At 44.5% G+C, this 27,898-nt stretch overlaps 1 protein-coding gene across 4 annotated transcripts; it reads left to right on the top strand.

Moving 5' to 3' along the window:
* Nucleotides 1–627: 627 nt before the first annotated feature.
* On the top strand, nucleotides 628–21,526 carry LOC135385713 (cholinesterase-like). 4 transcript variants are annotated; one of them, XR_010420481.1, is made up of 6 exons: nucleotides 628–716; nucleotides 5,019–5,276; nucleotides 6,891–7,031; nucleotides 12,914–14,400; nucleotides 16,858–17,041; nucleotides 21,497–21,526. XR_010420481.1 is itself a non-coding variant. In XM_064615188.1 (5 exons), the coding sequence occupies exons 3-5, from the start codon at nucleotides 7,029–7,031 to the stop codon at nucleotides 16,988–16,990; spliced, it is 1,623 nt and encodes a 540-aa protein (XP_064471258.1). In that variant the 5' UTR covers nucleotides 628–716; nucleotides 5,019–5,276; nucleotides 6,891–7,028; the 3' UTR covers nucleotides 16,991–18,482. The 4 variants fall into 4 exon arrangements, 3 of the variants coding, with proteins under 3 accessions (XP_064471258.1, XP_064471260.1, XP_064471259.1); XM_064615188.1 differs by lacking the exon at nucleotides 21,497–21,526 and having other exon boundaries at nucleotides 16,858–18,482; XM_064615190.1 differs by lacking the exon at nucleotides 21,497–21,526 and having other exon boundaries at nucleotides 632–683; nucleotides 16,858–18,482.
* Nucleotides 21,527–27,898: the final 6,372 nt, after the last annotated feature.

Below are 27,898 nucleotides of genomic sequence, written 5' to 3'. Positions count from 1 at the left end.
AAAAAAACAAATTAAATGTAGTAGAGTGACGCAGTACTACGCGCAGTGCAGGATAACATGAAATACTATACTCCTATGAAACACAGCTTCACCTCACTACGTTCAGGTACTTATGCAACCAGTCTTTCTCTATATCTGATTCACATGGTGCGATTCAGATACAGACATATTTAGGTCTTTAATGTGTTTCGCGTTAGAGGGTTAGTGATGCTACTAGTAACCGTGCCAATAAGTAACAAATTATTCTTATACAACTGTTGTAACCAAAATTCGTGGTGATGAAAATTCAAATCCTGTACAAACATGCCATATAAGAGAATATCAGGTACCCTGCCGAATATTTATGCATGGAAGAAGGGGGGGGGGGGGGGCAAGGCCCTTATGACCTGAGCTTCCGACGCCCCTTCTCCTCTCCGTAGCAGTCGTCCTTGTCGTCATTCTTCGTCCGCGTCTTTTTGCTGCGTATACGCAATAAATCATTTCCGTATATGTATTTGTGAACGTAAAAGACTGTACGTGGTCACGGATAACATATTAAAGTTCCATGATGACAAAGCAGGGTAAACTTTCCTTGTCCTTCATCACTATTTACGTGAGTAGCGAAAGAGGATAAATGGCAGAGGTGTCTAGACGGCTATCCTTCCTGCTCTGGCTAGAGCGAGTCAGAAGCGACAACGCTACATGTAAGCACCAGCACTCACGCGAGGACGGTCGTCGTGAGTATCGTCCCTCATATTCGTTCTTCCCTTCCTTATTTTCGTCTATTTTTTGCCCCCAGAAGCATCAGTTCTTCCGCCTCAGTATTCCCCGCGCTGTAACGGGAACTGATACTGACATTCGTGTAGTACTGCCACGAGCACTTCCACTGATATACGTCGGACCGGTGTCACTGTTTGCGTGACAATATATAGCGCCAAACCCAGCCAGAGGTATTTCATGCAGTGCTTGCATGTAGCTTGCAGCTGCCATTCTCTCTCAGCTGTTTCTAACATTATTACAGGGCTGTTGATGACATTGAAGTTTCCGCGCAGATTGTTGATAACAAGCGTCCCGCACCAGACGCCTGTTGCGGCATGAACAATGAAGTATAATTTGTGCTCATTTTCCTCACGTTCATTTCTCAGTGAAAAAGGATGTCGTGTTTAGTATGCGACGACATTATATCGTTTCGATATTACGAAAACGCTCCTGAAGCTCACAGCGCACTTTGCAGGGTTCTTCTTTTTAGCTACAACAAAGTTTCATAAAGAGCGGAGTTGCCTTAGGACGCTTTTACTTTTCTCGCTAGATTACTTGACGGGGATGCTACTAGAAAACCGTGTTTTTTCTCAATTAGGGGACTAATTAACAGAGATATTTTAATATTTTAATTATTGACTTAACGGAGCACACTGCAATCGCGAGATTAAAGCCTGATCCCCACATGATCCGCTTGAACTACTGATGAAGCACAAAAGTCATCTTAGCACGCGCTACGGACCTAACTATTCCACCTCAGCCGCCTGCTGCAAAACGCAAGTGATCGGCAAAGGAGCGAAGTGAGGTGGATATCTCTGCGTCATGTGTCATCGTTAACGTCATGTGATACGCGATGTAGGCATACTGTTATCGTGGTATGTTCCACCATCTTTGGGTTGTTTTTCTTGTTTGCTTTCTTTTCTTCTTTATTGTGCTTTCTTCTTCCTTTTCCTTCTTGCTTCGCTCGCCGTATCATCCCTTTCATTCTTCTGGACACGGCCCTTGCCCATCACCGATAGATAAGCGCCGATATGTATGGTGATGCGCAAAGCTCCATGAATGCAAAAAAGAAAAAGAGAACGAAGATCATGAAGCATGCCGCGATAAGGGTTTGCCTGAACCTTGTATGACGTCTTTCTGTGACGTTAAGTAAGGGCGCAGTTATTGACGTCACAGGTCTGTAGCGGGCGCTGCGATTCCTTTTGTGCTTCATCAGTACGTCGAGCGGATCATGTGGAGATCAGGCTTTAATACCGGAATTGCAATGTGCTCCCTAAAGTCGATAATTAAAAGGTTGATTTAAATATTTCTGCTAATTAGCCCTAATTGAGAAAAAAAACGGTTTCCTAGTAGCAGCCCCGTCGAGTAATCCAACGACAAAAGTAAAAGCGTCCTAAGGCAACACCTCTTTTGATGAAAATTTGTTGCAGCTAAACAGAAACACCCTGTACAGTGACTTCATCTTTATATATATATATATATATATATATAGGACAAATAGGTTAATATATCAGACGGCTACGAAGTTGAATAAATGTGAAATAATAACACGTGGACTACAGATTACAGGACCGTTAAAAAAACTAATTTATATCATGTGCAATTTAACACATAGATTAAAAAAAGACCATTCTTTTTTTTTAATCTATGTGTTAAATTGTCCATTAAATAAATTAGTTTTTTTTAACGTTCCTGTAATCTGTAGTCCACGTCTTATTATTTCACTTATATATATATATATATATATATAAGTGGGGGCGGGTAGATAGAGCTCTGTGCAAACATAGAAAAAGGCAACTAACACACATAGCCTATGGTTGCTGCTCTGCAGCTTCCATCTTGTTGGCATCAAGTACGAAAAAAACGCTTGGACTCACGGCCTTGGCTTTCTTCACGTTCCAATGCTGACTCGTGATGCGCTGAGAGATTTCACTGAGGCCTCCATGCGCAACAGAAAATCTCGTGCCGCAAGTTTGACGGAAGACTATGCTGCTAGAATCAGTTGAATGTAAAACGGCAAAGTCGTTCTGAAGAGTTTTGTTAAGAACGCGCGTACGTTTCTTTGACGTTTCCAAACAATGACGGAATATTGCCAGACGAGATTCCTCAATCACGCTAAATACAGCAACAAAAAATGTACGCGCAGAAAAAAGTTGCTCGTGGATGTTACGAATAATACTCGCAAATGCAGGACTAATATGCATTCCATTGAAGAAAATATTTTGATTGTATGTTTATTGAAAAATGCTACGCCTATGAGAAGTAAAAGTTGTTTCCCTTTCGTTGTCTTCTGTCCATACACTTTCGGAAACTATTCGCCATCCGCTAAAAGGGAACTAACGCTTTGCTTGGCTCTGAAAGACGAGAGGGCGTGTAAACCAGAGACACCGGAGCAGAGGTGGGGAAATTACTTTTGTTTTGTAATGCATTACCATTACTCATTACTTTTATGAAAAACTAATGCATTACATTACTCATTACTTTTATGAAAAACTAATGCATTACATTACTCATTACTTTTTCGAGGTTAGTAATGCATTAGTAAAGCCATTACTTTAATGAAGTAATGGCATCATTCTGGCATTACATTTACCTTTTAAGGCATATAATCCTCGAACATGCATGAGTTTTCTTCCTTCTTTTTTTAAAGATAGGGAATAGCCACCATATCATCATGTGGACGCGCCGCCGACTGTTGAACCCTTGCAGAATTCCCCAGGCTGGGCCCTTCTCTTTCTTTGTTGCCCTGAGCTCATTGTTAAAGGCGGGTTGAAAAAAACCCTGGATGTTCCCAACCTTTACGTGGCGCAATGAACATTCGACGACAGTAATGAGATACCCTGCATTACTCAGTCGAAATGTAATGCATTACCATTACTCATTACTTGCTGGCAAAATGTAATTCATTACCATTACTCATTACTCAAAAGTAATGCAGTACCGGTAATGCATTACATTGTAATGCATTATTTCCCACCTCTGCACCAGAGCAGTTGATGCATGATGTATAACCTATAGAGACTAGGAAACACGAAGGGACAGACACAACACGAAGTCTCAAGAAGTTGAGACTTCTTGTTGTGTTTATCCCTTCGTGTTCCCTAGTCTCGGGGTTTTACATTATGCATCAACTTCACCAGCTCGCTTGCCTCTTAGCCATCTTTTCATTATCAGAACCGTGTGAGACAGAACCGTTTTGGCAAAAACGGCACGTTTGGTGACCCTGTGTTTCGCAACCTCCCAAACAGTTTATAGTCGTGTTGAACCTAAGAACAGCATCTCGGGCGCTGAAATCTAACTTTATAATATATTCTTATGATATTTGCATATAAAAATAACTTTTGTAGCCAGTAAATATGACCCGAAAAAACTCTACATGTAACGTTTCACACACTAGGTTGCCTTCTGTTGGTGAAATATACGGAGAAAGAGATGTACCGGCAATGTCGTTCCTGGCTTGAACACGAATATGGTTTCTCTGTACGTGGTTACCATACTGCTCTTGTTTAATCGATTTCTTTTCTTTTCTTTTTTTCACTGTTATCTGTATAAGCAATATCGTTGTAATTTGTTGTAGAAACTGGATACTGCAATAATGACACTTCACGCCAATCGTTGAGTTGTCAATTCGTCTATTAGCATGCGAAGTGTCGTGTAGTATAGAAAGTCCGAGAAGACATGGCAATGTGCTCACTACGCAGCAGGTCAATCCCGTAAAGAGACTGCGCTTGGTCTTCGTGAGTAGCCTTTCATGAACTCGAGAGCAAATTGAGCGAGCCCTGCATGATGTTTACGTTGTCCACAAAAACACGTTGCTCAACCATTGTAGCTGTGAAGCCCAAGCGTGTAAAGGTTAACGTTCTTTAGGCAAGTGCGATTATCACGATAGGATCAACTAACCCGCAGTCGACCACTAATTGCGCAGGAAAGAGTGCGAATAAATTAGAAGCCCACACGCACCTTTTCTTCGCTGTTTTGAACATGCCAAAATATTCACAAAGTTCAAATATAAATGCGTCTTTACGCTCATTGTGTCTCGACGGCAACCGTCATTACTCACACCTTAATTGTGCGCAATTGTTGACAGTAGACTCTGTAAACCGGGCGTCCGCATCTGCAGCGGTGCAGTTCGAAAGCGAAAGTAATGGCGGCTATCCTGCCTTCTTGCTTTGAGCCCGCCGCAGATCCAGTCATCTTAGAAACTACTCATTGTAAATGGTCACAGTGGTTAAGGAAGGCGCGTTCGGCGAAGCATATAATACGAGCTTTGGTCTTATCAGTGCAGGAGGCGCGTGTAACACGTCGTTGTCCAAAACGCAAGAGCTGTTAGAAGCAGTGGTGCGAAAGGGGACGGCGAAGGATGTCAAGGCTGGGAAGGACACACGACGTGCAAGCAAACGTCGAGACAAGCAGTGAAGCTATGACGGTACAGCAGCGGACAGAATAGCTACGGCAGAAGCAAAACGGAGCTCTCTTGCACTCCTGCGTACGCCGACTCTTTCTGGTCGATGTTAGTGCTGGTACTGCACTTTACAATTGTGAGTTCATTATTTACATTGTTCTCCTTGTTGTTCATCAGGGTTGTAATGGGACTTCTTCCTATACGTGTTTTAACTTTTTATTTGGTCCTTTGTGATTTTGTAGTATTGTAGACGTCTAATGGTACTTACCTACTATACGCATTTCAGTTTTCAATTTAGCTTGTTTTCCGTCTTCGTTACGAAACTAGAACATGTTTATGCGTCTCGGAGCACAATCAGCATCATGTGGCGCACGCATTTTCTTCTGGTATGTGTACTTGTGTGCCTAGAAGGAAATTTCAATTAGAAAAGTATATCACATTAAGTGCTCTACGCTGAGCAGCATATCGTCTTTTTTCTTTTTTCTTTTTATCTTTCATGACTTAATGCTGCACTTATAAAGGTTGGCCGTAGGTCGCTATGGTCAACTTATCTTCGTTTCACTTGACAACGAAAGAATCGATTTGATTTGAAACAGAAGATAAAACATAAAGAGGTTAGTCTGACTCTGCATTAGAAACACCTTCTAAACTACTGATGTCAAAGCTTGTTTATCGTTTGTTGGTATTTCGGGCACCTACAATGGATTGTCTCTCTCATGGTTACCTCTCATGGTCTCATGATATGCACTTCAGATAGCATAACGCGCGTTGTCGTGGCGTGTGATAGCAACGCGTTAATTTGTTTATTCTTTTATTTTTTTCTGTTCATAGATATGCTAGCCCTGTATTAGGTATCGGGTAAGGGTTGAGCACGTTACACACGTTACAAGCACTGCGCACTCTGTAGGCGTTCGTCACAAAAGCCTTGTCTACTTTCTGTCGTATTTTTCTTGCTGGATATGCTAGGTATTGTAATACGGGTAGAGCACAGACATGAGTGAAGATATGAGAAAATCTGCAGCACCGCCGCCACAATTCCATGCCGCAATACCACCATACATCACAACTTAATTGGACGCCCTTAGCGCCTATAGCGCTCTGCATTCAGTTGATTATCGGGGTGTTTCGTTGCTGACCTTGAATGACCACGTGATGCGGATAGCTTAAAGCGTATGCGACAGGTCATCCTAGGTTGTCCCAGATGAACGTGAGAGACGGCTCTTTGCACAGATCTGGACCTGCATTGAAAGTTTCACAGCGAAGGGGTAATAGAAGAGGAGAAGATGGACACCGCGAATAACGAAACTCGTGCGGCTCTGACATCACAGCTTTCGATGCCGCAAGTGAGGCAGCGCGTGAGTAGTCACGTGCTTACGGCTGCCAATGGCAACTCTGAGGTTTCTGACGTCTGCCGTTACAAAGGGGCAACCGCCATCATCATCATCATCGCTTGCTCGGGAGTGTGTTCGAGGGCTTGTATCTCGCTAACTACTACCTGTAGAAGAATAATTATTTTTCCTCAGTATTCTTGCGTGCTATACAATGCGCCCATGATGTAATGAACCGCATGTATGAAAGTGTCCCAACTCCTTTAATTCTGCTCAATATCGCACGGTGTCTTCCTAACCGACTTCCTCTACATTTCTGTAGAGGAAGTTGACCGGCCTCCCCTAAGGGAAGAGTCAATTGTGTATTCGGACATCGGTCGCTGAGATGGCGCTATTAACGTTCCTGTTCACATATATTTCAGAATTTTAATGACGCACGTTCTTGAAGGACAGTCTAGCAGCGAACAGAATAGCTACGGCAGAAGCAAAACGAAGCTCTAGTGCATTCCTGTGTACGCCGTCACTTTCTGGTCGGTGTAGTGTTGGTACTGCACGTTACAATGGTGAGTTCAAAATATACATTGTTCTGCTTGTTCAGGGTTGTAATCGGAGTTCTTCCTATGCATGTTTTACCTTTTTATTTGATACTTTGTGCCTTTGTCATATTGTAGTCGTCTGATGGTACTAACCTACCATACGCCATTTCAGTTTTAAATTTAGCTTGTTTTCCGTTTTCATTACGAAACTCGTACCATCCTATGCGTCTTGGAGAAGAGTGAGCATCATGTGGCTCACTCATTTTGGTATGTGTACTTGTGTGTCTAGGGGGAATTAAGTGTTCTACGCTGAGCAGCACATCGTCGTTTTTTTTGTTTGTTTTTTATAATATTTCATTACTTAATGCTGCACTTTTGAAGGTTGGACATAGGTTGCGAGAGGTCGGCTATGGTCAACTTATCTTAGTTTCACTTGTCAACGAAAATTCAAATTCAATTTGATTTGAAACAGAAGAGGAAATACGGAGAGGTTAGTCTGAATCAACATTAGAAAGAACTTCTAAACTACTGAAGTCAAAGTTTGTTTGTCGTTTATTAATATTTCGAGCCCCTACAGCGAAGTGATCTCATGCAGTTCAGATAGCATTACGCGTTGTGCTCGCGTGTGATACCAACGCGTTATGTTATTTTATTTATTTATTTCTGTTCATAGATATGCTAATTCTGCATTAGGGTTCGAGTAAGGGTTCAGCACATTACACACATTACAAGCACTGCGCACTCTGTAGGTGTTCGTCGCAAAAGCCTTGTCTACTTTCTGTCGTATTTATCTTGGTGGATATGTTAGGTATTGTAATACAGGTAGAGCACAGACATAAGTGACGATACGAGAAAATCTGCAGCACCGTGGCCACAATTCCATGCCACCATACCGCCATATATCACAACGTAATTGGAAGCCATTAGCACCTGTATCGCTCTGCCTTCAGTTGATTATCGGAGTGTTTCGTTGCTGACCTTGTATGACCACGTGATACGGATAGCTTAAGTCTGCTCGGTATCGCACGGCGTCTTCCTGTATGATCTGACCAACTTTCTCTACAAAGACCGACCTCCCCTGAGGGAAGAGTCAATTGTGCATTCGCATCACATCAGTAGCTGAGATGGCGCAATTAACGTTCCTGTTCACATATCTTTGAGAAAGGTAGTGACGCACATTCTTGATTATCTTCTCTAATTTACTCGTTCGTGGGAAATACACAGGGCAATTTCGAATTCGTGCAACCATCGCGGCAAAAATAATTAAGCGTATAGAAAATGACATGAATAGTTAGTGTGGATTGCGTAGTGCCTAGGACTACACTGATGTACAGGCTCGAAAAAAAAAAAACATGAAAATTCCAAAAGAGAATTTTTCCCATTCATTCGTTGTTGCCCTAACTGGAAAACATTTAAATATTTCCGGACAATTTCTTTCCCGGTATCATCTCATTGCGTATTCTCAGTTCCGGTTTCGTTTTCAGAAGTGCGAAGCAGCGAAAAATCACCATCGTCATTTTCGAATGGTACTTAATTTTGCGCGTTTCTCTGCAAGTATTGAGAACTTTCGCAAAGTGGTTATTCCGCGGGACAACGCTTGGTTACATTTCACGAACGCGTGCGAATCGTCAGCTCCTCGCAAAAGGCAAACAGTCTGCGAACACTATAGAGGCCCGGATTCTCGCTCCGCCCTGAGGGTTAAGTGCACGCGTAGGGACCCTTTCGTCCATTCACGAAGCATGGACAGAAGGGCCCCTTCGAGTGCGCTTAACACTGAGGGCGAACCGAGAATCCGGGCCAGAGTGTCGTAATGCTTGCCTTAGTATCTTACGGGGCATCCGCTGCATATCTGCGTGATGCGACGAAACTGGTGTTAGTTTGGAAGTGAGTATATCAAACTGCACAACAGGCGAGCAGTCCTAACAGGCATCTGCGTCATGTGACGAAACCGGCGTCAGTTTGGAAAGGCAAATGACTAGCAGTCTGCAAGTATTGCGAACGTTAACAAAGTGGTTCGTCCGCACGGGAAGACGCGTGGTTACATTTTAGGGAGTGCGAATTGTCGGCACCAGTCAAAAGGCGAGCAGTCTCCAAATACTATAGAGTGTCGCCCGGCTTTCCCAGTGCCCTACGGGGCATCCGCTGCATATCTGCGTGATGCGACGAAACTGGTGTTAGTTTGGAAGTGAGTATATCAAACTGCACAACAGGCGAGCAGTCCTAACAGGCATCTGCGTCATGTGACGAAACCGGCGTCAGTTTGGAAAGGCAAATGACTAGCAGTCTGCAAGTATTGCGAACGTTAACAAAGTGGTTCGTCCGCACGGGAAGACGCGTGGTTACATTTTAGGGAGTGCGAATTGTCGGCACCAGTCAAAAGGCGAGCAGTCTCCAAATACTATAGAGTGTCGCCCGGCTTTCCCAGTGCCCTACGGGGCATCCGCTGCATATCTGCGTGATGCGACGAAACTGGTGTTAGTTTGGAAGTGAGTATATCAAACTGCACAACAGGCGAGCAGTCCTAACAGGCATCTGCGTCATGTGACGAAACCGGCGTCAGTTTGGAAAGGCAAATGACTAGCAGTCTGCAAGTATTGCGAACGTTAACAAAGTGGTTCGTCCGCACGGGAAGACGCGTGGTTACATTTTAGGGAGTGCGAATTGTCGGCACCAGTCAAAAGGCGAGCAGTCTCCAAATACTATAGAGTGTCGCCCGGCTTTCCCAGTGCCCTACGGGGCATCCGCTGCATATCTGCGTGATGCGACGAAACTGGTGTTAGTTTGGAAGTGAGTATATCAAACTGCACAACAGGCGAGCAGTCCTAACAGGCATCTGCGTCATGTGACGAAACCGGCGTCAGTTTGGAAAGGCAAATGACTAGCAGTCTGCAAGTATTGCGAACGTTAACAAAGTGGTTCGTCCGCACGGGAAGACGCGTGGTTACATTTTAGGGAGTGCGAATTGTCGGCACCAGTCAAAAGGCGAGCAGTCTCCAAATACTATAGAGTGTCGCCCGGCTTTCCCAGTGCCCTACGGGGCATCCGCTGCATATCTGCGTGATGCGACGAAACTGGTGTCAGTTTGGAAATGGGTATATCAAACTGGTTCGCGAAGGTACGCGGACGAAGATATGCAGTGTACGTGCACACGAATCTCAGTTTGGGAAAAGACAGAGCGAAATGACCAACGCACCCTCAAGCCCAACAGTGAACATTTGTTTACTCCATTGCTGATTTTGAGCTATCTCTATCTTTCCATGCAAAGTGTCTAACCATAACCGAAACCAACCTGAAACCGGCACTGAACAACTATTTTTCACCAAATTGGGACCGAACCGAACCACTATTTTTTGCCATCTTGGAACTGAACCTGAACCAGAAATTATGAAAAGTACTGCTCCGAACAGGTTTAGCAAACGGTTTAACGTTTTTTATTATTATTTATTTATTTATTTATTCGTAAGGCGCTGGGACAACGATGATGTGAAGGTGGAAAGGACACCCTAGTCGAGGGCTAAAACTGCCTCATATGCTGCAAATGTTATTTCAAATTTCACCTAACATGCAAACGTGGTATACGGTGCTCGTAATGCTTTTGGACATGCGCTTTGGGCATTTGTGTTTGGGTCTGGCGCCGGCTGTGTCGTGTAACTTTGTAGCACAAAACTTATTTTCGTTTCTTTGCGACCTCGATTCTCCTATTGCAGGCCTGTGGTGATCTGGGCACCACAAGAAGTACTGTACTAATAAAAAAAATGTACTTATTATTTTACTAACATTTTCTTTCTTGAAAAACTGCTGTGTTTTCTTAATGACTCCTGGAGAACTGGCGTCGTGCCCGGCGTATGGAAAACGACTCGTGTTATCCCAGTTTTGAAACCCGGAAAGTCACCAAGAGAGATGGCTTGTCCCATTACCGAGATGCGTGGGCAAAGTAATGTAAAGAGGAATATCGAGCCGCCTTGACTGACTTCTGGAGTCCCCGGAGCACCTACACCCCGCGCAGGCAGGCTTCAGGAGAGCTCGTTGTACAATGTGGTAACCCACGCGAAACAGGCTAGATCTGAAAGTCTACTAACCGTGGCGGCTTTCCTTGATATTGAGCGCGGTGTACGGTCATGTACTCCATGGGCTGTTCTCTCTGAACGTTACTGGGCGAGCTCTCAGATGGATAGCCAAGTATCTACGTGGTAGGACTGTCTTTGTGATTACTTCGATGGTGAATCGTTCATTACAGCACAACAGCAGGTGTTCCACAGGGCGAGATCATTGGCCCACTCCTCTTCAATGTCGTTATGACTGCTCTACCATCTCTTCTACCACGGAGCGTCAACATCAGCTTGTATGCTGATGATATATGCATATGGACATATGGAAGCAGTGGCTTCGATAGCATGTAGCTTTTGCGTAGACAATGCGATACCTGTGAAAACAGCATTGACAAAAATTAAAAATTCATATTCTGTGTATATTTTTTTACATTTGTAAGTAAAAAAATTCAAACCAGGGTAGGATGTTCTTCTGAATATTCTACTGTATCACACAAACATATTCAATTTCCTTAATCCTTCGCAGAATAAACGAGGTATTGAAGTACCCATTCCCACTATGACTGCAGAGAAGCATTCAGTATATCGACTAATTTAACAAAGTAAATGATGCACTCAAAGTATACGCTTTACATCGTACTGATAAATATTTCAACCAAGGTCGAAGTAGCTTTCAGTGACACTTTGTTCCAGCTACTCCACAGTAGTTGTCCGCCGTACACTAAAGGTATAAAACGTTGCGTCGAGAACTGGTATTGGCTGATTCCTGTTTCTGTGTTTGCATGGGATGGAGCGGTGCGTGTGTTCTACAAACAGACCATGATTTCTAACTGCGCGTATTTCTAACCGCCTGTCCACTGAGCGTGCAACAGGCACACACACGGATCAAGCCACTCTGCATGCTAAATGTCTGGTATCTGTTGTTGTTGTGAACACGATTCTCGCAAATACAACTGTGGTGCTATTCACGTGCCTGGGAATCGCAGGTGTTCTTTGGCACCGATGATGGCAAAGTATGCTTCGACAGCGAAGCTGTACGACTTGCTCTGCTGGCGAGACGAAGCAGCGCCGCCGACGCACGCAGGCTTTCAAACGTGTCATCCAACAGATGCCGCAACACGTTCAAATCATTTTTCAAACACCTCGTGGTCATTTGTTGGAAAACGCCGCCCTTCAGTCATCTTTGACGCCTGCTATATACATAGACCTACGCAAAGTCTGACATAGCCAAGATGGCCGACAAAGTTTCGATTTCCAGTGTTATCTGACGTCGTAGCACTTTTGTAAAACCCTAGAAATTTTACATATTTAATAGAGACTCTTCCAGAAAGCAGGAAATCTTTACTCGTCATGCTTTTGTGGCTGGCTCTTGATCATTTTATATATTTAGAAATGTGAAGTAGATGGATCATTGTTACAGTAAGGATCTGCTCTGATAGTTAAGTAATTAATCATGTTAATGTCTCAGCAATACGCGTAAGTAACTTAGGTTTCAGATCAGAGCGAAACACCGTTATTACTGCGCTTTCTGCATGACCATGTCTTTATGTTGTCTTTTGTGTACTTAGTTAATCAGGCGATGAGCCAAGATATCCATAAGCTCATTTATGGATCGCCACCAAAAGTAGCCACAAAGGGTAGCCAGCACCACGCTGATTCCTGTATATGATATGCGCTGCACGTTACGGAAGCAGTCAGCAGTGGGTGAGCTGCAAGGATTGTCTAAAAATGAGAATATGAACTTTGTTGCCAGTGTCTTTTCCTTCATTTTCTAGTACACTTATCTATTACCTTCGCTAGTCTCTCTTTTGTTATACATTTATTTCTTTAGTGTAAATTTGGTGCCGTTTTGTCTTACAGATCATACTGGATACGTTACTCGTGTTTCTCCTGCTTACTTCAGTCGGCGGCGTTGCGGATACAGATCCTGTCATACACACAACAAACGGCGACGTTCGAGGGTCTCACGTGATCACACATCATGGCAAAGTCCGTGCATTCTTGGGCATTCCATTTGCTGAGCCACCCCTTGGTGAACTCCGATTCCAAAAACCAATTAGCGCTCGCAAATGGGATGGTATTTACAACGCCACTACTCAACCCAAGTTCTGTCCACAATCAGCTGTCTACGTCAACAGGTTCTTCAACGTACCGCATCAGAACGTCTCATCAGAAGACTGCTTGTACCTGAACATTTATTCTCCAATTCCTCAAGCTGAGGCTCAAGAACTCCTCAAGCCCGTTATTGTCTACATACATGGAGGGGCTTTCTCCTACGGGGGAATCGCTATGGAAGTTTTAAACACGTCAGAGCTCACAGCCCGTGAAGACGTAGTTACCGTTGCCATCGCTTATAGAGTTGGAGCATTCGGATTCTTGAACGTTGGCACTGAAGATGCACCAGGTAATGTGGGCTTGTATGACCAGAACCTGGCCCTTCGTTGGGTCCGTGCCAATATTGGATTCTTCGGCGGGAATCCGGAACTGGTAACCCTGATGGGAGAGAGCGCAGGATCTGTAAGCGTGGGGCTGCATTTGTTGTCGCCTTTGTCTCGAGGCCTGTTCAAACGTGCCGTCATGCAGAGTGGAAGTCCGTTCACATCAATTCTGTTCAGCAACAAGAGAGAGGCTATGGAACGAGCGAGTCAGCTAGCGAAAGTCCTCGGGTGTGAATCCGACGAGAAAAACGTGAAAGCAACACCAAAGGAAGTAGTGCAATGCTTGCGTTCCGCCAACTTTCATGAAATCCTCAACGCGACGGAAAAGATTCACGCAGGGGGCAAGGAAGCATTCTTCCCTGTATTTGGGGATGAGCTTATACCTGAACTAAACGCGGACTATATCCAGAGTGACGTGGAACTTTTGACCGGAATAACTGAAGATGAGGGAGATTTCTTCCTGTATGCTCTTCTGGGACCAGTTCGAAATCTATCAAGGGTCGACAGTATCACCAAGGGAGAAGTTCAGTTTTTTGTCAAGATTATCTTGAAGTCCCAGACGACAAAGAACATCAAACCTATTATGCAACGGTACTTCGAGTTCGTACAAAACGACGACACCCTTGGAGCTCTGCATGCCGGCAGTGATGTCATTGGGGACTTCTTATTATCCTGTCCAACACTGCAATTCGCTAAGTTGGTTTCCGTGAACAACAATTCTGTATACTTTTACCGATTTGCTTATCAACCTTCCTTCAACGACTGGCCTGATTGGGTACGGATCACACATGGTGACGACATAGTCTTCAGCCTGGGGTCACTCTACAATACGGTTTCAAACTTCACAGAGAAGGACAGTCAAGCTGCTTCAAACTTCATGCGCATTATTTCTACGTTCAGCAGAACAGGGTAAGAAAGTATTTTCGCGAAAAAGGTACCGAAACGTGCGCTTTCAACAGGGTTGGCAATGCACAGGTTTAATACCTGCAAGCCATGAAGCCAAAAAAACAACTGCTTGCATTAGGTCTTGATGAGGGGTTATATGTGGCATCTATGTATTCAGGCTGAAGGGGGAGCCCCATGCATTTCACGCATGTCATGAATTCCGTGTGCTTTTACCCACAAACTTCATCTTATCTATTCCAACGCAAGTTTACGCACGCATGCACGCTGTTGGCCGGAAGCCTAATGGAAACGATGTCACGTAACATGCGTAGAGACTGGAATCGAAATGTTCACGTTTCCGGTTCGAATTCACGCCACACTATGAGTTGTGGTTCTGAAAGCGAGAATAACGTTTCAACCAGAATCATATTCATAACGGTTCGGTTCGCAGACCAGATCAGTACAGCCAATTATGCGGAAATCACTTCCATATCAACATCACTTCAGTGATGCATAATGTGAATCCCGGAGACTAGGGGACACGAAGGGACAGACACAACACGAAGTCTTCGGTCAACACGGAGACTTCGTGTTGTGTCTGTCCCTTCGTGTTCCCCAGTCTCGGGGTTTTACATTATGCATCATCTTCACCAGCTCGCTTGCATCCTAGCCATTTTTCATTATCACTTCAGTGGTCGTAATTTCTATGGGTGGGAGAAAGGGGTAAAGAGGATGGTGATATATTTCTCAAGGTAATTATTATAGGAATTATTATGACAGGTATGGTGGAACGAAATGTGTGCTCGTGGCTAGGGCGGTAGGCAAAGCCTGCAGTGGACACCTTGTTGACATCAGCGTCTTCAAGCAAGAACAAAGAAACGCTTGTACTCACGGACTTGGCTTTCCTTGCGTTCTAATGCTTGCGACTCTTAATGTTCTGAACGGTGGGATCGCAGCCTCTATGCGCAGCAGGAAATCACGTAACACAGGCTTGACAAGGAGGTCTGCTGCTAGATTCATTTTTACGTAAATAGGGATATAGCTTGTAGAAAATTCATTGAAATAGCAAGGACGCTTCGATCTCATTTGAAAGCAATAACGGAAGGTTGCCAAACAATGTTCTACAAGTACGCTAAATTCAGCAATACGAAAGTTTCTGTGTATCCGAACGAAATGCCACATTCGCCACAGTGCCTGATTTTCGTTGTCATGGGGTTCTTCTACCCAAAAGAAGCAAAGGAACGCGGTAAGGCACAGCAGCAGAATGAGCCTAGAATCAAAATGAACAACCCCACGTGTTCGCATTTACAGACAGGCTGAGTAGATATTCGTATTCGTTATGCAGCATTCTAGAGACTGCACATAGCAAATGATATTTACTTTTAGCATTCTAAGATTTCCGTCTACCAGTAGTAGAGATTTGTACACCCAGAAGTAGGCTATCCTAATTCCAGATGTAAATACGTCATCCCATCGTCATGTATGTAGCTGTTGTTACTCTTGTTTTACATAGGCTACATGTTGTTAGAATGTTCGGCTAAGAATGACCCCTGGAAGGACATCCTCTTTTACCGATCAATGGTTCTAAGTCACATAGCAGCAGTCCCACTCAACCTCTTTGGGATGAGCGGATGGAATAATGGGTCGTGAAAGTGGGCCTGCTTTAAAAAAAAAGCTGGCGAATCAAACAACTACAACCACAGTTGACGAAACATGAGAACAAAATTGCAAGACGTATATTCATTATTTGTAAACGCTTGCAACTAATCAACGCAGATATATCCCAGTCATAGCTGAAAACTCAATTCCCACAGAACAGATAGGCGAACGAGCCGGCTTTGTCCCACGGGAACGCTTGTGCTGTGCATTCGGCTTCAGGGCGAATCTGTCTCGCAGCTGGACAAATAGCGACCTCCAACCGGCCGGTACCGCAGCGAAAAATAGTCTAGATAAATGTGGTTCGCTCCTTGTAGTTTTGTACAAAACCTTTACTCGCAAGGAAGTCAGTGTGAGTTCCTTACCTTCAACGTGAGTGATGCACTCGTGTATGAACAATTATAATATGGCACATGTGCTGTAGGACATCATAAGGTTTGTAAAGTTTCCCAATCTCATTCATATCGCAGCCTTCGCACAGAACATGATGTAACGAAGACACTTCAAAGGTGAAACACCGTCAAAACACAACACGGAGAACGAAGCACCACAGAACGCAGTTTGTGGTTCAGCGTTCTGTGATGTCTCCTGTTCCGTGTTGTGTTTTGACGCTGTTGTACCTTTGAAGTATGTACCAACTACCCCAAGTTTCAATCCCATGTAACGAAGGCAGGTACAACGCAGTGTAACAAAGACCTCTGCCCGTCATGGCGAGCTCGTAAGAGCTGAGCAGGTTTCTTGCCGCTCACGTCTGAATGACATGATGGAAAAAACCCTTTAATATACGTATGTCGGACGTATTAATGCCTTGACCTTTCTCTGCAGATTCCCTCGAGATCTTGGTGGAGAAACGTGGCAGAAGTTCGAAAATGAGACCTACTACTACCTGGACGTTGCGAGGAACAGCAACATGCAAAAAGGAGGCTTGAAGGATGAGCATTGCCAATTCTGGAATTAGATCTCTGCTCTCTCATCACTGCGCTCATTTTGTTACAAGGCTCAGAAGTTTGTACGAGACTAGCAACATTCGCTTTCAGTTTAATGTAATGAAGTACCATTTTATTGTATCGGTATCGACCAAGTGCAGAAAGTTGGGCTAGTTTGTGGGACTGCAATATTTGCGGACGCGAAAGACGAGGACATAAGGTACACACACAAGCGTCACCCACAACTGAAGTGTATTGCGGAAAAAGTGTCAGTTGTGAGTGACGCTTGTGTTGTGTGTACCTTATGCAGGTACACACAACAGGTAAGGTGGGTACCTTATTGCAGTATGGTATCGGTATCGTAGAGTGCAACATCCGTGGAACCACAATATCCGTGTTATTTTTCTTTTCAATCCAATTCAATTCTACCAACGATATAGGTATATTGTAAACAAAATTGCTCCAATCATGTTGTTTGCAAGGTTTTCAGATAATCTATAGAGTAGGTAAAAGTATCGCTCGTGCAGCTGAAATAGTCGAAATACGGGTACTTATGAGGCAGGTAGGTGTACCTCCTGTACCTGTCAGCATCCATTCTTCCGTCATTCCGTTCTCAGGGCTGTATCGCCTTGGGATGTGCTGAGAAGCAGCAGGCTGGCATTATGCAGCAGCTTAGGTCAAACGGTGCAATCCGTATGACATCGCTTGCTTGGATTTTCAAAACGCCTTATGCAGCTGAAATTGACTATCTGTCATTGAGCAGTTGAGTGACGAATTATTCACCCCATTTTTTCCCCCTAACTATACTGTGTGTGCGCGCGCGAGCGTCCGTGTGAATGAGCTTGCGTGCGTGTGAGACTCAGCCACTGTTGTGACACTTAAGTCTTGCCCCACTGCGAGAAGGTAAGGAACTCAACGTGGGATCGACACGGACATTACGAGATTCATACCAAGACGAAGATGTGTCAGCCCACATCTTACAACAGCCTCGATAACAGCGGATTCCAGAATGCTTTCATCGCCTATCGCAGCAGCTTCCATAGAACGAAGATGCCTACCTAAAGCAATGCGCAGCCACACCTTCCTTCCTCTTCCTAAACTCCTGTGGACATACAGTAACACTACCTCTTTGCATAATACATAGTATTTGTATAAATTTGGAAGGCGGGGCCTCCACCGAAAGGTTGGCTCTATGTGTCTTACTTAGACCTGTTGACTTTAGCAGCAGTTGATTTAGCGATTAACAAGTACAGATGGTGCGTATACCTGATAGAGCGGTGTTTGGGACCACGTTGAGGTTAGAAACGAGAAAAGGTTAATGGCGACTTGTGATACTCTACTGAATAGTCATTGCTTATTCAGTAAAGCGTTTGTATTAAAAACACAATGGGAGTAGATCTACACGTAAGGTGAGTCAGCCTATTTGAGTGGCGACATGCTGCACCTGCTGCAGAGTAGGACTGCGGATAATTTCGACCACCTGGGGTTCTTTTCACATTAAAATCTATATAAAGTTAAAACCTATCCCATTTCTTGTTCGGCTCTGTTTCTTGAAATCAATGAAATCAAGCGACTCACGAAAAAGGTGCTGCCGCCAGGATTCGAACATTGACCTTATATATGCTACCGCTACACCACGACAACAGGACTTTCTCCTGACTTTAATAGGTGACCGGTAATTTCTCAAGGAACTGACGTCAGCGCCCACGTGACTTCTCACTTCCGTGTCCAGAGACTTGGGTGGCCGGCTTGGTGTTGGCTGCGCCAGTGCCTGTTGCTGCTTGTTTCGCGCTTGTTTTCGGAGCCTCTGTCCGGTGGAATGGGCGGTTGTTCCGCGTATGGGTGCACAAACTCTTCGCACAAAAGGTTCAAGCTGTTCCGATCCCCATGGAATGCGGGACGTCAAAAGTAGTAGGTCGTTGCCGTGAAGAGGGCGGACCCCAGCAATAAGTTGTGGATGACGAACAACAATTCTAGGATTTGTGAGGCACACTTCGTTTCGGGTATACGCCATAGCTACTGACACTCGTAGTACGTGAGGCTTTCGTGGTTAGTGAGCTTGTAATGGCTGTAATAAAACTTTCGATAAACTCGGAAGAAACGCACATTTACCGCCCTCATTCTAGCTCTGGCAATATGCGAACACACAAAACGAAGCTAGCCATGCTGTAGTCCGTCGTCACTGTACATCCACGTGCTAGATGCGCGGCTATTTCACTTTCCGCTCATAACCTCACTCGCCACGGACGCTTACAAGTAATACCGCGCCACACACAGGCCTTATTAGCTAAAACTTTCAGTGTTCACATTTTCCTCTGGCAGTTCTTACCTCGCTTTTAGCACGCTTCGACAGGTACTACGCCAGCCACCCGCTGCCATGGCAAGCGCCGTAAATATATTCCAGTGTCAAAGTGGCTGTGGCCTGTTGCCCCCCCCCCCTTTTTTTTTTTTTGTCAGCCTGCTGGTGGAGCTGCATGAAGACAGGAATTCGTCTAGTACGTACTAGCTGCAATGCGCCCTGAAAGGTGCTTCTCCCTCAAATTATCACGATAAAACAACTGCAAAAGTGCGTCGTCGTTGATTACTTTAGCGATCATATTGCGGTCGTTCATATTCGTCGGGCATTACATGGGGGGTGGGAAAAACAGTTACAGTTACAGTATACATACAGTTACAATTGAGAAACATAAATGCAGTATATAAGATATAAATAAAATACTGAACACTTGCATGATGAAAGAGAAAGTAAAAGAAAAGATAAGAAAAAGAGGACGTAATACAAAGGAGTTAGTACACCAATGAACAACCCGAACATACTTAATACAATTTGCAAGTAATCTAAAAGAGAAAAGCAAAAAACAAACAAAAAATCAGTTTAGTGGACGTATCATGTTCAAAAATGACTGGTGGTCGTGAGTGGTGGCTATATGTCCTGGTAGATCATTCCAAATGACTATGGTGGAACAAAAGAATGACTTGGAGAATGCGTTTGTGTTACAGTGAAGACGCGTGATTTTATTAGTATGGTCTAGACGGGGGAATATGATATCGGCACGAACGACTGGGGATTGATCTGTGGGAATGGTATGGAAAAATCGATGAAAGAGGGAGAACTTTGAAATGGTACGACGATGTGCTATGGTCGAGAGGTTAAGCTCAGCTTTCAGTACAGATACTGATGCTGTGGTGTAGTAATTGTTGAATGTGAATCGTGTTGCCCTGTTTTGGATGCGTTCAAGATTATCAATGAGGGATGTTTGGGCGGGATCCCATATTGCGGAGGCGTATTCCAGTTTTGGGCGAGTGAGAGTGAGTTATGCTAAATGTTTGAAGTGAAGAGGTGCCTGCTTCAATGTTCGACGGATAAAGCCAAGTGAACGATTAGCGTTCGAGATTATGTAGTCAATGTGTGTATTCTATGCCATGTTTGCTGAAAGATGAATGCCAAGATATTTGTGCTCGTGGCAGAATGAAGTCATCGATTGTGTATGAAAATGGGGGAAGGGTGCAGAGTCGTTGACGTGTGAAGGAGACAATATTACATTTGTCGATGTTCAAGGGCATTTGCCATACTGCGCTCCATTCTTGTATTAGCGTTAATTCTTTTTGTAATGTTGAGTGGTCCAGAGGAGAAGCGATTTTACGATAAATGACGCAATCGTCTGCAAAGAGTCGGACGGTTGATGTTAGGCCAAGGTAAGTCATTTGTATAGATGAGGAACAGCAGAGGTCCGAGAACAGAGCCCTGTGGTATGCCGGATGTTACTGGGATTTCGGGAGAGTGGAAATTGTTACACGAAACAAAGAGCGACCGTTTTGTAAGAAATGATTCTATCCACCGGAGAACATGATAATCCAGATTTAGAATGGAGAGCTTATAGAGAAGTTTGTTATGTGGGACCATGTCGAATGCTTTTCGGAAATCTATGGATGCAGCGTCCGTTCTAGAGTTAGTGTCTGCATGAGAAAGAATATCATGAACAAAACAAGCCAGCTGCGTTTCACAAGAGAAGTTTTTCCTGAATCCATGTTGCAAAGGGTAGAAGAAATTATTTCTTTCAAGAAATTTAATGTTTAAATATAAAATAAAATCAATGATGATAAAATTAAAATTAATGATTAAATAAAATATCGCATGCTTCATTCCTTTTCTCTGTCTTTCTACTAGTGTTTCCCAGTATTATTTTGACTCGTGCACATATAGAAAGGCACATCGTAATTTATATCATAGGCGGCGTTTTTACTACCGCTTTTACCTGCTTTGCAAGCTAATCCGAGGGCCTATTTCACGTTGGCGCAGTACGCGGCGTCTGCTAGCGTAGACACGGACTAGTGGAGCCTTACCATGATTCTTAGAATGTACCGATCACCTATTGATACTTGGGCGTTGGAGGTTTGCGTGTTCGTGTTTGTCCGTAAATGTAGCCTGGTTCGGCTAATTCCCGTTGTTTACTTTGTTTCATGTCGGGGGTAACATGATCTATGCACACACACAAAGAAAAACGTCGTTTGTTTTGTTGTGGCTGACTCCTTGCTAGCTCCCACAGTTGGTGGCCCGAACATTCGAACACCTCGGACTATTCGGCCTTCTTACCACCCTGAATTCTCCATCTTCTGCACCGAGCTTCCCAGGCCCACTCAACGTCATTCCCAGGAGGAAGCTGCCTTTTCCACCCGGCAACAGAGGTCACTCGCCGCACGGCACACCACCACCATGCGCAAATTCCACCTTCGGCAGCCATCGTCGTCAGCTCCACGTCATCAGGCCTAGACGCTATCTTGGAAGGTACGCACGCAAGACACCCCGCATTACCATAACCTGCCGGCCGTGACACCAGAGCCTCGTGCTCGCCGAGCGGTCGCGCTCGTCACGGCAGCCGACGTCACCCTGCCTGCAGCCGACGTCTCGGCAGCTCACCAGCGCGGCGAACAACGCCACCCACGCGCAGCCAACACGGCCTCCAACCTCACTCCACGGCCCCGCAAACCCCGCATACCTTCTGGCGCACATCGCCAAGGGCCTCTCATGCCACTCATCCACATCCATCCACTGCCTTCCTGGACCACTTCATGCTGCGTCATCACCACCTTTCTGCGACACCACCTTTCGGAACCTCCCACCCGCCTGCACAAGCGCCCTGCACAGCTCCCGCTACTGCTGCAATGCAACCTGCTCTTCTGCTCGCATTACCACAGCTGCCGCTGTGTCTGGGCGGGGGAGTATCTGCGGCGGACACCTACCCGAGAAGAAGACGACTACCGCAACAGCGGGCACGCGCTACGTGCCCGCAGAATAAACAGTTTCCCTCTGGGCTTCCTCCTGTGTGGCTGACTCCTTGCTAGCTCCCACAGGTATATAGAGTGGAGTGATAGTGGAGTGATAGTGGAGTGATATGAGAGTGGATAGGTTTATCTATCATATTCTATAGATTTTCTATACAAAAATCACGAACATAATTCTTTCCATTCTGAATCTCCTCAGTATACATCTAAGCAAGTTCATCAAGAAGTCTTGGGCCACGGTCCAGTATGATTTTATGCATGTGATGTAATATTGTTAATTACTTAACTAATAATTAAATAGCAAATTATTAATTGTAATGAGCAGTTACAATTATTAATTGTAATGAATTATACTATTATTAGGAATATATAATAACGTGAAATAAATAGCATAATTATTAATTGCAATTAACTGACATTATTAGTCCGTTTATGCATATCTGCTCCATATATATGAGAGATCAAGGTTTCACTCAAACGTTGCCTGCCTTACAGTGCGAGACGAGAGCCTTGCAAGCAGCTGTTCGGTGCTGGCATGGCGTGTTTGGGCTATCATCTTAAATGATATAGTAACATTATCAGGCGCCTCATCAAAAAAAGTTCAGTGGCGATTTAGCGGTAAATGCGAGAGAAATGCGTTAGCGTTAAGCGCTTTTTCCAGTCCATACTAGACTTCCGGGTATCCACTTTCGGTCTAAACCAAACTTCCGAGTGTCCACTTCCGGTCGAAACCCAACTTCCGAGTGTCCACTTCCGTCTACACCGGACTTCCGGTATCCATTTCCGGCTAACTTGACTTCCGGTTCTTCATTTCCGCTCTAACCCTTCCGATTGTCCACCTCTGTTCTATACTTGACTTCAGGTTTCAGGACTCTTTCAACTACGATATGTAAGCCCATTTAATTAACCTTTACTTAGCCTCAATTACCTTCAATTACCCTGTAGTTACCCCCCTTTCATTACCGAAGGTAATCGCAGGTTACCTGAAGTAATCTTGGATATCATATAATTCTGTGCAATTACATTTAGTTGCTTCAATTACTCTCAATTTCCCTTTAATTGATCTTAATTACCTTTAATTACATTTAGTTACCTCCTGAGGACATCACTGCACATTTGAGGGCATGACTTTTTTGCACAAATTATTTTATTTAAAAAGTACACAAACCGGCATTTCACGTCAGTCTGTGTGCTTTTAAAATATTTTGTGCAAAGAAGTCATGTCCTCAAATCTGCAGTAATGTCCTCATTGTCATAAATATGCAGTTTTCACCCTTTGTAGAGTGCATTAGTACTGAGTACGCACCCAAAGAACACACGCGGTCCTCAGGACGTCCCCACAGTGTCATCGTGTCCTCGTCCTTTGAGGTTATCCTCAGTACGTCCCCAGGATAACACTCTCGGACTGTCCGTGAAGAGTCATTCAGGTACGTCCTGTGCCCATACCTGTGGGTAGCTAGCGGGACGAGAAATATTACTTTGTTTAGTTAACCTGTTCAGACTTCCTAAACACATTTGTTTTCTTTTTGGGCCGATCCTGGGACCTGATTGACATTTTTCTGAAATAAAGGGTGGTCCAGGGTAAAATTCCCTGCATCTAAAAGGGATGACTGTCTATGATAAATGGAGCGCATTACTCGTGAAATGGAGAGAAACGCGCGATTCTGTCGCACTGCTTTTGACTTTCAAAGCTCCTACCCCCAGCAAACCAGATGCATCCAGCAAATATCCGTAAGATATCTCGCCCGGGACGTTTGGATATCCACTGGAGTTTGCCACAGATCCGTTTTACATCCATGCGATATCCCTGCGACTAGCATTTCTGCCATGTTTGTAGATCCACTGAAAGTCCCTGCGACGTCTGTCACGGATATTTGGATATATACGGGAGATTAGGAATATCGTACATATTTTGCTTTTAACAATTTTGTGCATCAGATATTTAGTTTCTGTAGAGTGCGTAGACACCACTGCAACTGTGTTCCAGCAAATAATATTTATTGTGTGTTTTAACCCATTTGATACTATTGGGAACAAAAACATTACCTTAGCCTAACAGGATTCATCACAGTACAGCAACACCGTGGGACATGCCAGCATAAGTGCCGAACCCTGCCCGCCTCACTTGGAGCACTTGGAAAAACCCGCAGTAACCTCTATTTGCTAGCTGGATGGAACATATACTGAAATACAAATCGTTACACACACGTTCGTTAGGGGTAGCGTGGCGTAAACCATTTGTAACGGTGACGAGGATGTATCTTCGCAATTCCTGTGTTTCTGCATCAACCCACAGTATACCCAACAACATTTCTGACATCCCTTCCTATCAACTACTCTGTTTTTAATTCAGGTTACCGTCTCTATAAGGACAAACAAATATTTCCTGGACCTCCCATAGACATCCCTAGGATCTGCAGGCTGCTTGTCATGGGACATTCAAACATCCAGAGCGCGATATCCTTCCAACATACCAGGGACATCTGTTGTTTACTGGAGTAAGCCCAAAACGCAATGAAATTGTGCGATATCCCATAGATATCCTATGGATGTTGAGATATTCAGGACGTTCGCGACCTTGTAGGGCTGTCCCATGGATATTAATGGTTTGCTGGGCGAACGTCTCAAACCAAAAGGAGAAAGAAACCTAGACTTTGCGTTGATGTGGACCTAATACTTCAATCAATTCCTCACATTGAGTATTCTTTCTTTGCGTAATCGAAAGAAACATGGATAGCTCACCCTTCGTTTTGTGTCACAGGCGAGTAGGACTCTCGAATGTATGGAGGATTGCGTTATAAGCAATAAACAGTGTCTGTTTTGGCTTCGGAAGAGAATTCTAGTACCTTTCGAAGTGAGTTTCTCGGACTTCGTGCCCCTGACAATATTTTTTGTACGTCTTTTATGTCTTTTATATTTCTCTCTGCTTTCTCTTTAAACCGCTGCGCTCGTTGTCCGTTCTGAATTGTACTAGAAACAAACAGCGAGATTGTACTGCGGAAGTTAATCAAGATGTATGGAAAAAGAGAAGTTAGCTGGACTGCGTCTGGTTTCGTATAAATTATACGCAGAAAAATGAGGTACAGGTGGATGCAGGTGAAGTCGTCCTCACAAGGTCCTGCGAGTGTTCCAGGTTGACACCCTGAGGATGTGCAGGTGATATGACCGGGAGTCCCACTTTAACACGGAGGTAACACTGGGAGGACCAGTTGATAACTTCCTGAGGATGTCATCGTCGTCCGGGGTTGACATCCTGAGGATGATCGCAGGACCTTTCTGTGTTGTTGGGGCACCGAGCAGTACGAATAAAGGAAGGAGAGTATACATACACTGATGAAATTGATTTTCTAATTTATACAGGACCTATAGAAAATCTATCTATCGTGTCTAGTGTCAATCTCAGTAGTAAGCACTGACCACGATTATCCGGAAACACACAGCTGGTCTGAACACGATTAAATTAGCAATTTGAGCTAATTGGGACCCCCTACTACAGTAATCGGGACACATTAATTGGGGAGCATCTAACTCGTGTTCAGACCACCCTGCATGTTTCTGGATACTCGTGGTCATAAAAAAGAAAAAAACAGATAGAAATAGAGTGGAGAGAAACAATTTATTCGAAAATCAATGATGCCGCGTCGAAGAAACCTCTCTGGAGTGACCAGCGACCGCCATGTTGCTTGTTGACGGCCGGTAGCTGCAGAGATCGACGACAGGTGGCCACCTAGTTGCAAGGCATCACACCAGATGGTGCCACCGTCATAGCTCTATGCGAAAAAGATAGAGAACAACAAAATACTAGCGGCGGGTAAAAATTGCAACATTGCTGAACAAGTCTAAACATCCGCGTACAAAACACCAAGAAAAGGCCTAACCACCACTGCTAAACATGCGACAGCACAGAAAAGAGCATAAGAAGAGCGATTAGCCCTAACGGCAGCGCACATCGCTACGAAACTCGACGGCTAACACAAGATGAAAACAGCAACAAAATACTAGGCACACACCGCTAAACATGCGACACCACGGGGAGAAAACATGCGACACCACGGGGAGAAAACACTACACACCAGGGAAAAGGCTTAAGGCGATCGACCAGGCCTAACCACAGTGTCACCGCACAATGCTAAGGAAATTCAACGGCTAACACAAGATGAGAGCCACAAAATGCTAGGTGTACACCGCTAAACATGCGACAACACGGGGAGAAAACACTACCCATCGGGGAAAAGGCTTAAGGCAATCGACCAGGCCTAACCACAGTGTCACCGCACAATGCTAAGGAAATTCAACGGCTAACACAAGATGACAGCCACAAAATGCTAGGTGCACAACGCTAAACATGCGACAACACGGAGAAAAGGCTTAGGATGCTACGTATCTTAGTGGCGGACAGACTGACGAAAAATAGGTCCAACTTGCCTGGATAATCTGTATTGAGAACGCAGTTCAGATCTATAGGACTACGTGTAAATAGAAGAGATGCATTTCTCTACGAGACTCAGTCTCTTCTTTTTCTTCGTGCAATGTGTACACACGCAGCATGTCTTCTCCGGAACCTTTTAGTTTATATCATCCTTTTCGTTGTGTTTTAAGTGGTCCCTCCATGTGCAGTAAATCCACGTTCGTTGTAAACGTGCTGAGGAACCTGAACGACGTCGTGGATAAGCCACCCTCTCAAATATTCTACGTGCAGAAATAGGTTTCACCGAGCATGCAGGACGAATTTGGGGACTGTGTAAAATTTACCAAGCAGCTACCACGAGAGTGGGACACGTCGCACGCTACGCTCATCGTCGTCGATGATCACATGACTGACGCTTCCTTGAATTTCTGACATTCCTTGAAAAAGGTTACCGATCTTTTCATTCAGGATTCTCACCACGCCAACGCGTTGACCTTCTTACTCGTTCAAAACATATTTTTCAACAGTAGCCATTTTAGAACTATATCTTACAACGCCAGTTACGTCGTCCTGTGGTGCACCGTGCGCTGCGTCCACCAGATGGAACATTTTGGGCAACAGCTATTCGGCAGAAATAGATTGGAGTATTTTCTGGACGCATATAAACAAGTGATGTCGTGACCCCATGCTTATTTACTTGTGGATCTTCACAACTATACGCACGAGGATCACAGGTCGTGTAGCAAAATCTTTTCAGAAGAACGTCAATATATCTACGCTCCGAAATGAATCTCCAGCCTCACCTCGCTTTACTCAAAGTGCTCTCCACTCTACCCCCTCTACGCCGTCGGGACGTCTTGAGACGTTCTTCCTCGGCCGACATGAAACACCTCTCCGAAATTTGTCTCAATGTGTTGAACGGAAAGGTGGCTCTAGCTCCAGACAATTGTAACAAGAAGAGAGGACGTCTGTTCAAGGGTACTGCAAAACGTTTAAATGAATATGAAGATGGTGGAAGCATCACAATTCACGAGATCCGTGCCATGATTTTACGCGATATGATGTCATCTTTCTTTACACTCCCACCCCTGAATTGACGATGTCGATGAAGCAGATGAGAGACCCTAGCAATTAATCTTCGTCTGCCTCTAACTTGTGTAGCAGTTGAATTGGTCTACAGATAACTTTGCCCCCTGATATCCTGACCTGGCAAGATCGGATGCGGCCATCGGCGCTCTCTCTTGTACTT

Source organism: Ornithodoros turicata, chromosome 2 (genome assembly GCF_037126465.1).
Source record: "Ornithodoros turicata isolate Travis chromosome 2, ASM3712646v1, whole genome shotgun sequence".
NCBI lineage: Eukaryota > Metazoa > Arthropoda > Arachnida > Ixodida > Argasidae > Ornithodoros > Ornithodoros turicata.
The sequence above is the reverse complement of the archived record's forward strand: the minus strand, read 5'-3'. Positions and strand labels throughout refer to the sequence as shown.